The 16,331-nt window shown below is 35.2% G+C and overlaps 1 protein-coding gene across 1 annotated transcript in view; it reads left to right on the forward strand.

The window, feature by feature from the left end:
• The window catches only part of KIF21A (kinesin family member 21A), a 186,146-nt gene that overhangs the window by 107,718 nt on the left and 62,097 nt on the right, over positions 1-16,331 (forward strand). The window contains 9 exon segments of the mRNA NM_001206918.1: positions 5,327-5,549; positions 5,680-5,862; positions 7,584-7,733; positions 8,871-9,005; positions 9,476-9,643; positions 11,522-11,637; positions 14,240-14,435; positions 14,827-15,016; positions 15,610-15,673. Coding sequence (NP_001193847.1) covers positions 5,327-5,549; positions 5,680-5,862; positions 7,584-7,733; positions 8,871-9,005; positions 9,476-9,643; positions 11,522-11,637; positions 14,240-14,435; positions 14,827-15,016; positions 15,610-15,673 — 1,425 coding nt within the window.

A 16,331-nucleotide genomic window follows, 5' to 3' on the forward strand; every position in this document is an offset into this window, starting at 1 on the left:
GACAGTTTGTTGTACAAGAAACTCAAAGTCCTTTTTCTTTTTGTTAAGATCTATATAAATTCAAGTTGCAACCACTCTTTGATTTACTCATAACTGAATATTTCCATGTATATGCATGATACAAAAGTTAATAAACTTGTTTGTTTTTATGTTGTTAATCTGTCTTGTCGAAAAGGTCCTAGTTAGGAGAATCTAGAAGGGTAGAGGAAAAAAGATTTTTTCTCCCCTACTGGTTGTGAATAGGATCAAATGTGTCAGGTAAGATGAAGACTAAAAAGGATCCATTGTATTTGGAAATAAAAAGGTCATTGGTGCCTTCTGTCTAAGCAGTTTAAATAGAGTGTGAGAACAGAAACTAAAAAGCTGCTATTAGCTGATGGAAAGATTCAGAACATGGATACATTTGTTCATGTCCTTTTATCTTAAAACAGAATAATTGACAGCTTGTATCATATTTTGTTTCAAACCTTCAACCTTCAAAAACTAGTTATAACAAAGCACATTTATTTCAGTATGGCTCTTCATGGATTTTCCCCTCTCAGATCCCACCCTATTGGTCAATAGCCCACAAAAGATAAAATGTTCCATACCTCATGCTAAGAAACAGGGCATATTCTCTAGTGAAACTGTCACTATTTTCCATAATGGCCCCACCTTGCCTATATTCATGTCCACTGTAACATTTGAAAAAATCCATTTCTATTAGCAAATTAATTTTAGATAGAACCCACATTGTTGTTGGTTTTTTAAATATTGCTGTGGAGTATTAAAATATCTTAAATATTTATGACATAAGTTTTATGCATAATTGTTTTTCTTTAAGAAGCAGTTTCAAATATTAATATATCTAGCTGTTTGATTATAAACATTTAAAAAAGCCTGCAAGGCTTTTTATTATTTCTTAGTGTTGGGATTAGATAAGTATATTTAATGTTCTTATTTTTACATAAAAAAACTCAGAAAGAAGGTATTTCAAAATATATAAAGTAATAAATATCAGATTTTAGTTTTAGTCTTGTTTTTTCCAGAAGGGTGGTATATTTTGTCTATATATAACATCAAATTATAGTTTCTAAATGGAAGCTTGTTGCCATGTACATTTCAGACTCTACATTATTAAAGTAGGTTAATTGGTTTGGGTTAAGACTATCTGAGAATTCCTGACTTGAGTATAAATTTAGGGATTTGGAAAGTTTATAATCTGAATTTTCAAAAGGAAATTGAGAAGGTGAATATATCTCTGAACTTTGAAGTGTAGTCAGCTTCCAATTACCTGCTTGTGTCAGAGACCTTCCCCTTATAGATCAGAATTTCTCAGACTGCTGGGAAGCTGCCATTGCCTGTTTTGGGTTGAAAAGGGTTCCACCCATCTTTTTGGTTTTTAAAGTCACTCTCCCCACCCATGCAGATGGTATGATTGCATATTATCCATCTTTCAAATGCACTCCTCATTGCCATTAGCAAGGATAATAAGCAGGTGAGTAGAGGTTAGGTAAATTCTGGGTGACACTGGCATTCTAAAGTTGGCTGTAGTATCTGCACTTCAAATAGTGTTTATTCTTTATGGTGAAACTAAATTAAAAGTATTTTAATAGCCAAATAAGATGGCCTGTGGTCATAGTCATTTACTTAAAATTAATGAGGCACTGATTTCAAACAGTAGCCTAGTGCTGATTTTCATTTAGTTGTTTTTATGTTTATCTGTTATATTACATGGAGATTATTAAATTTCACAGTGCAGCTATAAATCAGCGAGAGAGCAGAATTTGGGGATAAATGGGGTAGCTCTCAGGAGACACAGCCTCGGCTCAGATATAACTTTATGGTGGAATGCAGAATTAGGTGAGTGCTTCTGAAAGAAGTGAAATCTAAACAGAGATTGAAAACAAGATGTTCAGGCTGGAAAAGGAGTTTGGAATTGAAAAGGAAGAATGTCCAGGAGAGAAAATCATATTTGAAAGTATAGATGCTAGAGAGAGCATAATTTGTTAGTGAAACTAGCTAAAAATAAACCATCACCACAATTACCATCACTAACCAAAGTCCTTTGATGGGAAGATTAACCATGGCAAGAGGAGACTGCAGAGTGACTTAAGGGTATATTAGAGGGTCTTGGCTAGATGGCATCACTGACTCGATGGACATGAGTTTGAGTGAACTCCGGGAGTTGGTGATGGACAGGGAGGCGTGGTGTGCCGTGATTCATGGGGTCGCAAAGAGTCGGACATGACTGAGCGACTGAACTGAAATGAGAGGGTCTTTGGGCTTCCTAGATGGAGCTAGTGGTAAAAAAAAAAAAAAAAAACCCGCCTGCAAATGCAGGAGACATAAGAGATGTGGGTTCTATCCCTGGGTCTGGAAGATCCCCTGGAGGAGGACATGGCATCCCACTCCATTATTCTTGCCTGGAGAATCCCATGGACAGAGCAGCCTGGCGGGCTACAGTCCATAGGGTCGCAAAGAGTCGGACACAAAGAGTTTTAGTCAAGGCAGTGATCAACCATATTTTAAAAATATCATATCAACTTCATATTTTACAAATATATCAACTTCATATTTTATAAATATCAGTACCAATCTGTGGAACAGATTGATAGGGAGCAAAATTTGACACAGGCTCTCTGGTGAGAAGACTTTTGCAGTAATCCAAGTAAGAGATAATGGTGGCTTGATTAGGTGAGGAAGGGAAGAAAATGGATGAGCTATTTCTGAGATAATTAATAGTTCTTAGAGATAGGTTAGATAGATGGAATAGGGAATAATTGAAGTTGACTCTTCCAACTGGCCAACAGACAGAATGGTGATTCTTCCAAGGAGGATGGTGGATTTGTTTTTCTCCTCTTGACTCTCCTGAGGAGGATTGTATTTATCATTTTTATCCCCATGAATGGATGGAGTATGACAGGAAAAGGGGAGTTTGGGAAAAGGGAATATTAACTTTGAGAAAGACAACTCATCATGAAAATGTGGAACCAGAAAGTCAAAGCTGCTTACTACAATGTAAGCTGTAGTAAGTTTTTATAGTCTATTTTTATAGTCCATGGATATAGTTTTTTGTAAGAAACATTTGTTTTATTTCTTATAATATAATTTTATAATAGTATATAAATATTATTAGTCAGTGTTCTTCAGACAAATAATGTTAGATCTGAAGGGAATCTTGAAAATGATAGTTTCTGTCAACTGGTGAGGAAATTGGAGCTCAAAGAGAAGACCACATGAGTGGTCACCTATAGAGTGAGAGAAGTATTAGAATCCAAGTCTCCTATGGACCACTTCATTACTCTTTCCACAGTACCTAGCCAGCTCCCCATTGATTATTGCATGCTATTAAAACGAATCATTGAAGTTGAAGACTTTATGGAAGAAAAACATCATTATTACAGAAGAAGGGGAAATTGCATAAATAAATAAGATTCTTTACTTAACACTTTTATGCTAGAACAGAATTCTGTTTAAGATAACCAGGGTTACAGAAATTCAGTCCCTTCTCAGTATTGCCAAGGATTAAAACTCAGATGATCTAGACTTAGGCTTGGCTTTATTTCTAACAAATAGATGAACTCATTCCACTTTTATAGATCTCTATTTCTGAAAATGAGATTTCTTTAAAATCCTTTCTATTTTCTGTCTGTATCATTTTATATTTTCTATTACTGGTTGTCTTTACTTTCTTCCTCAAATTGCTTCTCTTTCTCCATGGCAAATAGGAACCTCTTAAAAACCCAAGTAGAATAAATCAGTGACATATATGTCCTGATGGTCCTGTTTATGGAGTGAATAAAATAGGGCCAGATTTTGCTTTGTTCTGTTAGTATCATATCACCATATTTACTTTCCTTCTTTGAAAAATAGGCCTTGAAATCAGGATGCTAATGCATAAGAGGAAGGTCCTAGAATCTGAAGTATGAGAGTTGGGTGTAGGTCAAGTATAATGCTGTGATGTAAATGATGATTCAATAGTTTTGAAGAGAAAATATTTAGAACTTTTTTGTGTTTTTATTTTTAAATTCTTTTCAAAATTCTACTTTTGTGTATATCATATAACAAATCAATATGGCACATGCATATATTTATAAATGAATATACAATGTGGGATTATATATTCTGGGGTTATGCTTAAATATGTTAAGCTAACAAAAGGTTATGGTCAAATAAGTTTGGGAACCATTATTGAAGAGTTTGCAAAAAATGGTGAGTCATGGGTATCGAAATAAATGCTATGTTCTTAATTTCTCACTTTTGAATATCATCCTCTTTGGAAATAAAGAAAAGAAATCTAAAACGAAGATAACAATAAATAGCGCTTTGGTAGTTGAACTTACTTAACTGAGTTTTTACTTCTTACGGAGTTGAGAAAAGATATTCACTCACAAAAGTGGCAGAAAGTGAAGAGGAACTAAAAGCCTCTTGATGAAAGTGAAAGTGGAGAGTGGAAAAGTTGGCTTAAAGCTCAACATTCAGAAAACGAAGATCATGGCATCTGGTCCCATCACTTCATGGGAAATAGATGGGGAAACAGTGGAAACAATGTCAGACTTTATTTTTCTGGGCTCCAAAATCACTACAGATGGTGACTGCAGCCATGAAATTAAAAGACACTTACTCCTTGGAAGGAAAGTTATGACCAAACTAGATAGCATATTCAAAAGCAGAGACACTACTTTGCCAACAAAGGTCCGTCTAGTCAAGGCTATGGTTTTTCCTGTGGTCATGTATGGATGTGAGAGTTGGACTGTGAAGAAGGCTGAGCGCCAAAGAATTGATGCTTTTGAACTGTGGTGTTGGAGAAGACTCTTGAGAGTCCCTTGAACAGCAAGGAGATCCAACCAGTCCATTCTGAAGGAGATCAGCCCTGGGATTTCTTTGGAAGGAATGATGCTAAAGCTGAAACTCCAGTACTTTGGCTACCTCATGCGAAGAGTTGACTCATTGGAAAAGACTCTGATGCTGGGAGGGATTGGGGGCAGGAGGAGAAGGGGACGACGGAGGATGAGATGACTGGATGGCATCACTGACTCGATGGACGTGAGTCTGAGTGATGGACAGGGAGGCCTGGCGTGCTGTGATTCATGGGGTCACAAAGAGTCAGACACAACTGAGTGACTGAACTGAACTGATTCTTAGTCATGATTTTTTTGGATTAAGTAACTCATATTGAAATTAACTCAGTATTATTTAAGTTAAACTTTTCAGCTCAAGGTATAAATACCAGATTACATTTGTGATTTAAAAAGATTTGGCTAGGATTTTCAAAATCCTACTTCTTCAGTTTTTTTCCATTTATTGTATCTTATTTTATTTCTTCCTGTTTTTTACCTCACAGAATAAGACCACAGCTTGCCAAAGAAAGGATTGAAGGATGCCATATTTGTACATCTGTAACACCTGGAGAACCTCAAGTCTTCCTAGGCAAAGATAAAGCTTTCACTTTTGATTATGTGTTTGACATTGACTCCCAGCAAGAGCAGATCTACATTCAATGCATAGAAAAACTAATTGAGGGCTGTTTTGAAGGATATAATGCTACAGTTTTTGCCTATGGACAAGTAAGTACCAAATTATTTTCATAGAAGCTGTAACTTTTCAGAAGTGTTAGTTCAGTTCCACTTTCATTTTTGTTGCTTGAGATTATGTTATTAAGATCAAGCATCCATTTTTCTCCATTCTTTTATTCAGACTGGAGCTGGCAAAACATACACAATGGGAACAGGATTTGATGTTAACATCATTGAGGAAGAACAGGGTATTATTTCTCGTGCTGTTAAACATCTTTTCAAGAGTATTGAAGAAAAAAAACACACTTCCATTAAAAACGGACTTCCTCCTCCAGATTTTAAAGTGAATGCCCAGTTCTTAGAGGTAATGGTTTAACTGTGTCATTAGTTTCCTTTAAATCTTATTCTTAAGACCATAGCCCTATGACTTTATAGTCCAGCTTCCATTTTAGTGCTTGGCGTATGGTATCCAATAAATGTTGTTTGAGTAAATTAACATAGGCACTAATAACTAGAGATAATAGGTAATAAGTATTCCTTATTTACTGGCATTTAAGATTATAGATATTTGACCAGCATCCATAGAGTAAAACAATTAATATTGTTTATTTCAGATTTTTTTTTCTTTTCTGAGAATTACTTTTGTAATGTAGTTAGGTTCACAAAGTGCTGGGAATTCAGTAACTAAGACCAAAAGAGAGGGAGAGAATATGAGGAAAATACAATTGATGCTGCAACACTAGTCTAGATGCAAAAGCTGGTATTACTACACGGATATGCAGATATTTTAATGAAGTATCTAAAGATTAGGGCAGGTTTGGATTAATTTAGGACTCCAGTACTCTTGCCTGGAAAAGCCCGTGGACAGAGGAGCCTGGTAGGCTGCAGTCCATGGGTCGCTAAGAGTCGGACACGACTGAGCGACTTCACTTTCACTTTTCATTTTCATGCATTGAAGGAGGAAATGGCAACCCACTCCAGTGTTCTTGCCTAGAGAATCCCAGGGATGGCAGGGCCTGGTGGGCTGCCGTCTATGGGGTCGCAGAGAGTCGGACATGACTGAAGCGACTTAGCAGCAGCAGGCTGGTAGGAAGGTCACGCTAGTAAAAAGACATTTAAGATTTGAGCAGTATTGCTATTGTGTGGACAGTGCCATTATAATTCTGTATGCTTGGGCCAACTAGCGTTCTAGTCTGATTATAGTCTACATCACCTAAGCAAATCATTTTGACAAATGATGAAACATTTTATTCAGCATTATATAGCACAAAATAGAAAACAATTCAAATTAACATTAGTTATCTTACTGCTAGTTTTAATGGACATTTCAATTTAATAAAAACCAAGAAGAATATAATTATGTGTTTCTACCATACCAAACACCTTGGTAAGGTGTTTCTACCTTATCAAGAATGGTAACTAATGATGGAAAAAGAAAAGAAACAGTGTTCTTTTATCTTCCCTTTCACCCTGTAAGCATTATTAGGCATTGTGACTTTAAGCATTTTGATAGGAAAATTGGTGTATACATCCTCTTATAAGGTGGTAGTACAATCTCATCAGAGTCTATTGATATATTGCTCATCTTGCAAAAATACTAAGTATTAATTTTTAGATACATTAAGAAGGGCTGTAGGGCCAAAGAAAATATACTTTTAGTTCAAACACTAAAAACTCTTAAAACCTTCCCTAAACTTTCAAGCTTAGGATTTGTCTACATTTGATACATATTTTTTTATAATTTACTTGTATTTATAAATATTTATCTCTTGCACAGGGCTAGTGGATCATTTTATCTAGTCCTTAACTCATTAGTCATAATTAAGTCTTTTACTCTTCTTACCCTTCTAAAGAAATCTGGCATTTATTTTTATTTGTGGTCATTTTTATGTGTTATTTTGAATAAATATGTCATTTAGAAGAACTTTTAAGGTATATTTCAAAGATATGTGTATTAAGGTATATGTATTAAGGTATATTTCAAAGATATGTATATTTCAAAGATATGTGTTCAAACAATATGCAATATGTGTTATTACATCATGAGGCAATTTTGGCTAACGTTAAACTTACTTCTTTTGATAGCTATATAATGAAGAGGTTCTTGACTTATTTGATACTACTCGTGATATTGATGCAAAAACTAAAAAATCAAATATAAGGATTCATGAAGATTCAGCTGGAGGAATTTATACTGTGGGCGTCACAACACGTACAGTGAATACGGAATCCGAGGTGACATTTATGTTATAGTTAAAATAGAGCATGTTTGGGGGAATTCCCTGGTGGTGCAAGGGTTAGGGCTCTGCACTCCCAATGCAGAAGGCATGGGTTCCATCCCTGCAAGCTTCGAGGCACGGCCAAAGGAAAAAATTAGAGCATATTTGGCTTTATTTAACAGCTTTGCTGCTCACCATATGAAATTTGTATCCTAAAGAGTAGCATTGAGGTAAAATTTTATCTTCATCATTTTTACAGGATTTTATTATTAAAAATGTCACAGTTGTGATAAAGTCAGTGCATTTATCATAACAACTAAAGAATGTAAAGCATTGTATGTATAGTTTTCTTTCACACCTAGAAAAAGAGGGTTAGATAATTTAAAGTGAAGGATGAGACCACAGTCCTTTGTGCTTTTTGCTATAACACATGGAGGCTGTGGGGCTTCCCTGGTGGCTCAGTGGTAAAGAATCTACCTGCAATGCAAGAGATGCCGATTCAGTCCCTGGGTCAGGAAGATCCCCTGGAGAAGGAAATGGCAACCGGCTCCAGTATTCTTGTTTGGGAAATTCTGTGGACAGAGGAGCAGCCTGGCAGGCTACATTCATGGTCGCAGAAGAGTCAGACATGACAGTGACTAAACAACAACATCATGTAGTCCTGTATTATGGCTCCTAAAGAGAGACTGTTAAGAAAACTTACACTGGGGAGTTCTGTGTCAGTCCAGTGTTTCGGACTCAGTGCTTTCAGTACCTTGGCCCTGAGTTCACTTCCTGGTGGGGAACAAAGATCTGCAAGTCACATGGAGTGTTCAAAAAGAAAAAACGTTACAAATAAGAAAATACGGAAGAGCCTGAGTAATTGCGGTTATTGCTTAGTTTGTTCCAAAGTGTTCTACTGTAATAGTTTTGATAGAAGCTGCAGACATCAGCAAATGGCAAACAATGGAATCTCAGTGTTTTCTCCTATTTACAAAAACAAACACCATTATACTTTCTGGTCAAAAAGTGCCTGTAAATAAAATAATAAAACAGTCTACCTCTTGTACATCTTTTAATATGATGAATTTTAACCAGTAGCTCAGACTTATGATTATGTAGATTTAGTTTAAGTATTGTTCAAGTAAAACCTCTCTTTCTTTCCCTTTTCTAGATGATGCAGTGTTTGAAGCTGGGTGCTTTATCTCGGACAACTGCTAGTACCCAAATGAATGTTCAGAGCTCTCGTTCACATGCCATTTTTACCATTCACTTGTGTCAAACCAGAATGTGTCCCCAGATAGATGCTGTGAGTTAGTACTAATGTCTTAAACTTTCAGATTTCATTTCTATAAAATCACATGAGTATCAAAGAGAATATTTGCGTCAAGTTTAGTTTGTTTAATTATTCCTTTTCCTAATGAGATGTCCCTGGATTTATTTAAGCTAAAGCTGGCCAGCCATATAAAATTTTGAAATTAAAAATGGACTGTATTTCTGCAGTAGCCAGAAAGTATGGTGATGGATTAGTTACTTGAGACCCTTCGTTTTTGAGGGCTGTATGGTACAAATTTCTCTTCAATATAAGCAAAGCCTCAGTTGATAGCTCTCTTTGATCTAACTTTGTCTAAGCTTCTAGTTGCAACAGGCGTTTTTGTGCTTATATTTATTTGACTACAGGCCTATACTTGGCTATATGAATAATGAAGGCAAGATGGGGTTGAAGGATATTTAGTGTCACATTAATAAGGTATTTTCAATTATTTTCCTCAATTACAGGAAATTGCAACTGATAATAAAGTGATTTCTGAATCATCACAGATGAATGAATTTGAAACTCTGACTGCAAAGTTCCATTTTGTTGATCTGGCAGGTTCAGAAAGACTGAAGCGTACTGGAGCTACAGGCGAGAGAGCAAAAGAAGGCATTTCCATCAACTGTGGACTTGTAAGACTAAGACTTTGTGCTGGGAATATATCAGAGTTATTTTATTATCCTTTTCCATTTTATAATATATAATACCCAAGTGGAAATCCTTCATACACTGAGCTGAGAAATGAAAGTTACTGTAAACTTATAGTAATGCATTGAATTTTGATGTCAGGCTGTCAACTTTTTTCTCCTTTTCACATTGTAAGTTTTCTTCAAGTGTAAAAAATTAATTGGATTAAGTTTTATGATATGTGTATAAGAGATGTATATATATAATAGAAATGATTTTAAAATTCTCAAATTTAAAAATATACTCAATATTAAATATTATATGGGATGACCTTTAAAGTAGTTTTATGCTAACATTTTTATGACAGGCTTTATTTTGGAAATTATAATAACATGTTATTTAATAACAATAACAATTATTTCAAAATGATAACTTTTCTCATTTTAGGAATTAACTTTAATACCCTGTTTTTGATTGATTGGAAAACATTTTGTGTTGGAGTTAGCCTAAAGTGGTGTTTTTGATTGAATGGAAAACATCTTGTGTTGGAGTTAGCCTAAAGTTTCTACTATCTGAAAGAAAATGTTTTGAACCAAATTTTTATGTAATCTTTTTTTCTTATTGATTTCATTATAAAAGTGGTTCTTTGTTCCTGCTTAGAAGTAATGGCATTGTAAATTTCTGTGATGCTGACAGCATCAGAATAGATGTTTTCTGCTTTGCCTCTCTCCCTTTCTTCCTAGAGCAGGGGATCCAAGCATATGGTCCTTTTTTTTGGTCATTGCCCAATATTTGCTGTTACATGATTATAACTCTTCTGTGGGGGAATTATCAACTGAGACTGATTAGAGAGAGCCAGTCTTCCCAACCATGCATCTTGATGCTTCTACCATATGGTTGAATATTGTGGTCAGAGGAGTGAGTGAGCAGGATCCTGGACTTTGTGTATTTTTTTGAATTTCTTGAGATATAAAATCATGGTATGGTATTTACATTTGTGCTGTTTGGAAAAGACAAAAGCCATTGCTCAGTTTTCTTGTTCAGGCTATTGAAACATGTTCAGATGTGTGGTAGAGGTTCAGAGTGACCAGTGGCTAAAATTGCAGACTGTAGAAAAGGGGGACTAAGACACAGTGTGATGCTGATGCACTCTCTGCAGCATCCATTGGCTCTAACAAAAATATAGTTATAGGCGAGTATGGCAAGCATTTAGGAAAACGCTTAGGCTGTAGGTGCTAGTTCAGTGACTAGGAAAAGTAGAAGCATGTGGCAGGAGGAGGGACTAAAGAGTTCTACAATTTGACTTAATTTCTTAAATATTGGATGCTTAGTACATAGATTCATTGAATTTCTAAGTGCTGCTGTACTTAATAATACTTTATTCAGAGATACCATACTGATATGTTTATTGTGGTTAAAAGAAATTTTGTTTTCATATAAGGAAGCTATAGTACCAGAAAGTTCCATGAAATTGTTAAACTAGCAATTTATTTCTTCATTGAGCTGAAGAGAAGAATTTGCACCATGAATTGGCAGTTTTGTGAGAGATACTTCATGATGCTCTGATAATTCTAAGAATGGTTTAGAAGTCATCAATCTTACAACATTCCTATTTCTAAAGAAAATCTCTTCAGATGTTTTAGTATTTGTGAGTTATAGATATTTATATAGCACTAAATTTTGATTGGTGTCAGTTTTTTAGTAGTTATATGGAAAGCTTCAAGTTTACTTCATATTTCAAAATACAAATGTGAAGTAAAACCAAACAGAAGTGGTCTCAATTCTGCCATGTCTTTGTATTATTTTCTATAAGATTTCATTATTTTAAAATGTTATAATTAGTACATTTTTATCATTTTCCTCTCTCTCTTTCTACCTTTTAGTTGGCACTTGGCAATGTAATAAGTGCATTGGGAGACAAGAGCAAGAGGGCCACTCATGTTCCCTATAGAGATTCTAAGCTGACAAGACTACTACAGGATTCTCTTGGGGGCAATAGGTATGTAGAAGTGTTTATCCTCCATATTCCTGGATTTCAATTATTCATTATTTTTAAAATGTTTGAAAACTGATTTATAAGAATTGTTTATTATAAAATAATGAAGAACTAGTAGTTATTAAGTGCCTTGAGTGCATGAGTGCTTTTGCATGTCATTTCACATATTTCTTGTAACAGCTCTTGAGGTAGGTATTGTTATTCCTATTTTATAGATAAGAAAATTCAGAGAGATTAAGTAGTTTATTCAGTCACTTGGTGTATGAAATCCTTGACATACATTCTCTCTACTGTACAGAGTTTCAATTTTGAGTGCTTGGCACATACTTGATGCTTAGAAAAATTTTGTTGAAAAATGCTATCTTCTATGAAATTAAAAAAATAAGTTAAATATAATTAATTTTTTTACAAGTCTCCTAAAAATTAAACATTTTTTTACATTTTTAGAAAACTTTAAAAATATTAATTGAATGAAATATAGGGTGTTTGCTGGTTATTAACTTTTCCAGAATCGCTGATATTCCTCGTCTTCTGTACTTTGCATCATCCTGATACATTTCATTAGCTAAATGTATTCTTTGGTAATGCATTCCTCTTATAAACATCAGCATGTTGGCTTTAAAAGTGAAAACATTTTTGGCATTTAAATTCAGTCTTGGCATAGTTCAACATTACATACAAACTGATCCTGTAAAACAATCCAGTAATTAAATTTGTTGATTTTCTCTTTGAACAACTATTATTCAAAGAATTTTGATAATGTTGAATTTATTTGGGGTGAGGTTGGATGGATTTGGAAATAATGTTTTGTTTTATAGAATTTAACAGTATCATTTTTATATTGCTTGTTTTGTAATGTTGGCATTGTCTTGACTCATCTCTCTTCTAGCATATCCTTTGTATTGCTTCCATTTGTCCATATTTCTTCTGTTCTATATTTTCATTTGACTTTCAATATCAATCTGAATCTTATTGTAACTAGACAAAAATTTTTGTTTTTTAAGCCAAATATAAATTATTAAAGTTTGCTAAATTGTAACCTTTTACTGTGTTCATTCCTTTACTTTATAGTATAGCTTTGTTTTGTAACAAAAAAGAGATAGTAAACATCTTCCCCTTACCAGTGTCAATACTTTTGAATACTTCAGTACTTCTGAGAGTTTGCTTGCCCTGTAGTAATCTAAGGTATTTGCACTAGGGATTTTTAATTCCTCTTGAGGTTTATCTAAGCTACAGCTAAAGAATCTCAGATGTTCCTCACCCATTTCCTAGGTAAAGTAAAGTGAAGTCGCTCAGTCGTGTCTGACTCTTTGCGACCCCACAGACTGTAGCTTACCAGGCTTCTCCATCCATGGGATTTTCCAGGCGAGAATACTGGAGAGGGTTGGCATTTTCTTCTCCAGAGGATCTTCCCGACCCAGCGATCGAACCCAGGTCTCCTGCATTGTAGGCAGACACTTTATTATCTGAGCCAATTGTGTGGGTGGTAACTCCTTTCTTCTAATCCCATTCTCCTCTGTTCATGGAATTCTCCAGGCAAGAATACTGGAGTGGGTAGCTGTTCCCTTCTCTAGGGGATCTTCCCGACCCAGGGATTGAATCCAGGTCTCCTAGATTGCAGGCAGATTCTTTACCATCTGACCACCAGGGAAGCCCAGTCCCATTGCAGACCAGCCTGGGTAAATTACATCCTTAATTGTTAGTATGTAAGTGCCTATTACACCAGTGACTTCCCTGGTGGCTCAGACAGTAAAGCGTCTGTCTACAATGCAGGAGACCTGGGTTTGATCCCTGGGTTGGGAAGATCCCCTGGAGAAGGAAATGGCAATCCACTCCAGTACTATTGCCTGGAAAATCCCATGGACAGAGGAGCCTGGTAGGCTACAGTCCATGGGGTTGCAAAGAGTTGGACACGGCTAAGCGACTTCACTATCACTAAGTGCCTATTAGAATTTCCACGTCTGATTCATTGACAGAAATTTCTTAGCCATAAGGATTTTATTATCCTATTCTTTGACTGATAAAGCAATTCATCATGACTGTAAAATAATCTTTCACATTTTTCCTGTGTAATCTAACCAGAAATTCTGGAACTTTGACCACTCAATCACAAATGGTATTTCATATTGTGAAACATATGGGTATACTAAGTACTTTTCTTCAGCAGGTGATAGAATTTTGTGTGAAATGTTTTGCTAAGAAAAAGATCAGGATGCAAGTTATTAAAAAAAATTTAAATCCTGAAATATTAAGCACATAATGAAAGCAATGGGTTTTGAATTTCAACATTTCATAGGTAGATTAAATTTTAGAATTATTCTGTGTATATTGCTTCAAAATTTTTTTGTAAAGAGGTGAGAAATAAATGTATGCACTTTTGCTTTCTCAAGGTATTAGGTGTCAAAAAGGGACAATATAAAAACATCTTTTTCCTTAAGGTAGCATTGAGGCTTTAAAATTTGCTTTTATTTTTATGTTTGGTAATATCAATCTTTTGGTATCTTGAAGAGTAGATATTATTCAAAAGACAGGTATTTAAAATGATTATTTCAGCATTTTATTTGCTTTTATCTGTAAACGTAATTTTTGTGTGTGTGTCTTTCAGCCAAACAATCATGATAGCATGTGTCAGCCCTTCAGACAGAGATTTTATGGAAACTTTAAATACCCTGAAATATGCCAATCGAGCTAGAAATATCAAGAACAAAGTGATGGTCAATCAGGACAGAGCTAGTCAGCAGATCAATGCACTCCGTAGTGAGATCACACGACTTCAGATGGAACTTATGGAGTATAAAACAGTAAGTTAATGATTTTGATTTTGCATTTTATGTACTCAGTGATACCTTTTTGTGATGGCTCTCACGTATGTCTCTGGAGTCTCTTGTCATAATGGTGACATCTTTCCTTTTAGGGGTAGAATTCTATAGTTTTCTTTGTGGGTAGCCTTTAATAATGTTCAGTCTAACAACTTGATCAGCCTCTTGTTTCAAAAGACTACTTTCTCAATCAAATTCTTTAGTGACATGCTCAATGAAGTGATGTAGTAGAGGGAAAAGGAACTCTTGCCTTGAGGCTGTTAAGGCAAAAGGGCTCTTGGTTGTAGAATTACACAATCCTGCATATCCTTTAACAAGACTCTTGTGTAGTTAGAACATCTCAACCAACAAGGAAATAACTTTTCTTTTCTAGGGCAAAAGAATAATTGATGAAGAGGGTGTGGAAAGCATCAATGACATGTTTCATGAGAATGCAATGCTACAGACTGAAAATAACAACCTGCGTGTAAGAATTAAAGCCATGCAAGAGACAGTTGATGCTCTGAGGACCAGAATCACACAGCTTGTTAGTGATCAGGCCAACCAAGTTCTTGTCAAAGCAGGTATGTGTGTGGGCTGTGGAATGAGTGAGGGATTACTTTTGGAGGGCAGAAAATATTCTTCATGTTTTTTAATTTCATGAAATAGTTGAAGTTAAAATGTCAGTTTCTGTAATTTAAAGTTAATGTTTAATTTGTAAATAATACATTCTTATAGAAATGAAATGTGTCTTTGCTTCATCATATTATCTTTCTGCTCATGGAATTAAGGGCAGGAAATTTGCTGTTTAAATTATGTTTCAGAGCATTATTGTTTGTTTCCATAACCTTGTTTTTCTCTTACTCTTTCTCTTCTCTTACTCTCAACTCTTGTTGAATTTTAAAGGAAATTCTTTTTTTTTTAATTAACTTTTATTGGAGCATATAGTTGGTTTACAATGTTGTGTTTCTGCTGTACAGAAAAGTGAATGTTACACATATACATATATTCACTTATTTTCAGATTTTTTTCCTGTATAGGTCATTACAGAGAACTGAGTAAAATTCCTTGTGCTATACAGTAGGTTCTTATTATCTGTTTTTAAATATAGCAGTGTATGTATATATGTCAATGTCAATCTCCAAGTTTATTCTTTCCCCCTTATTTTTTCTTGCAGGTGAAGGGAATGAGGAGATTAGTAATATGATTCATAATTATATTAAAGAAATTGAAGATCTCAGGTATAGTTTATATTCTGCAATATATAATGCACATATTTGGGTTTTGCAGTAAAGTATTATTGCTACTATTTATTTGTTGGGCTTATTTTATGTAGGGCTTCCCAGGTGGTGCTAGTAATAACCCACCTGCCACTGCAGGAGACATGAAATGTGGGTTTGATCCCTGGATCGGGAAGATCCTTTGGAGGAGGGCATGGCAACCCACTCTAGTATTCTTGCCTGGGGAATCCCACGGACAGAGGAGGCTGGCTGGCTACAGTCCATAGGGTTGTAACTATTCACAGTGATAGTTCAGCTCTTTGGTCAGGTTAACTTTAGGGGAATAGGTACTTGCCTATAATGAAACATATGGGAACATAATGTCACAAACTACTTTCTTCTCACATTATCTTCCTGTGTTCTACTGCTCTAGTTGTTGTACCCTTAATTGGAAACATACCAAACCTTATATAAGGATAGGCGTAATTGATGTCAATGGAGTTGGCTCCTTGTGCTCCTCACCCTCCATTTGGGAATGCTCATTATCAATAAGTCATCCCTAATTTTTAAAATCTCCCATTACTCCTGTTCCTTATACTTCCCCAGCTGTCTTTTATGAGTGAGTTATTGTATTCCTATAAATTGCCTGCCCCTGGTACATATAAAGTTCATTCGTCAC

Source organism: Bos taurus, chromosome 5, assembly GCF_002263795.3.
Source record: "Bos taurus isolate L1 Dominette 01449 registration number 42190680 breed Hereford chromosome 5, ARS-UCD2.0, whole genome shotgun sequence".
NCBI lineage: Eukaryota > Metazoa > Chordata > Mammalia > Artiodactyla > Bovidae > Bos > Bos taurus.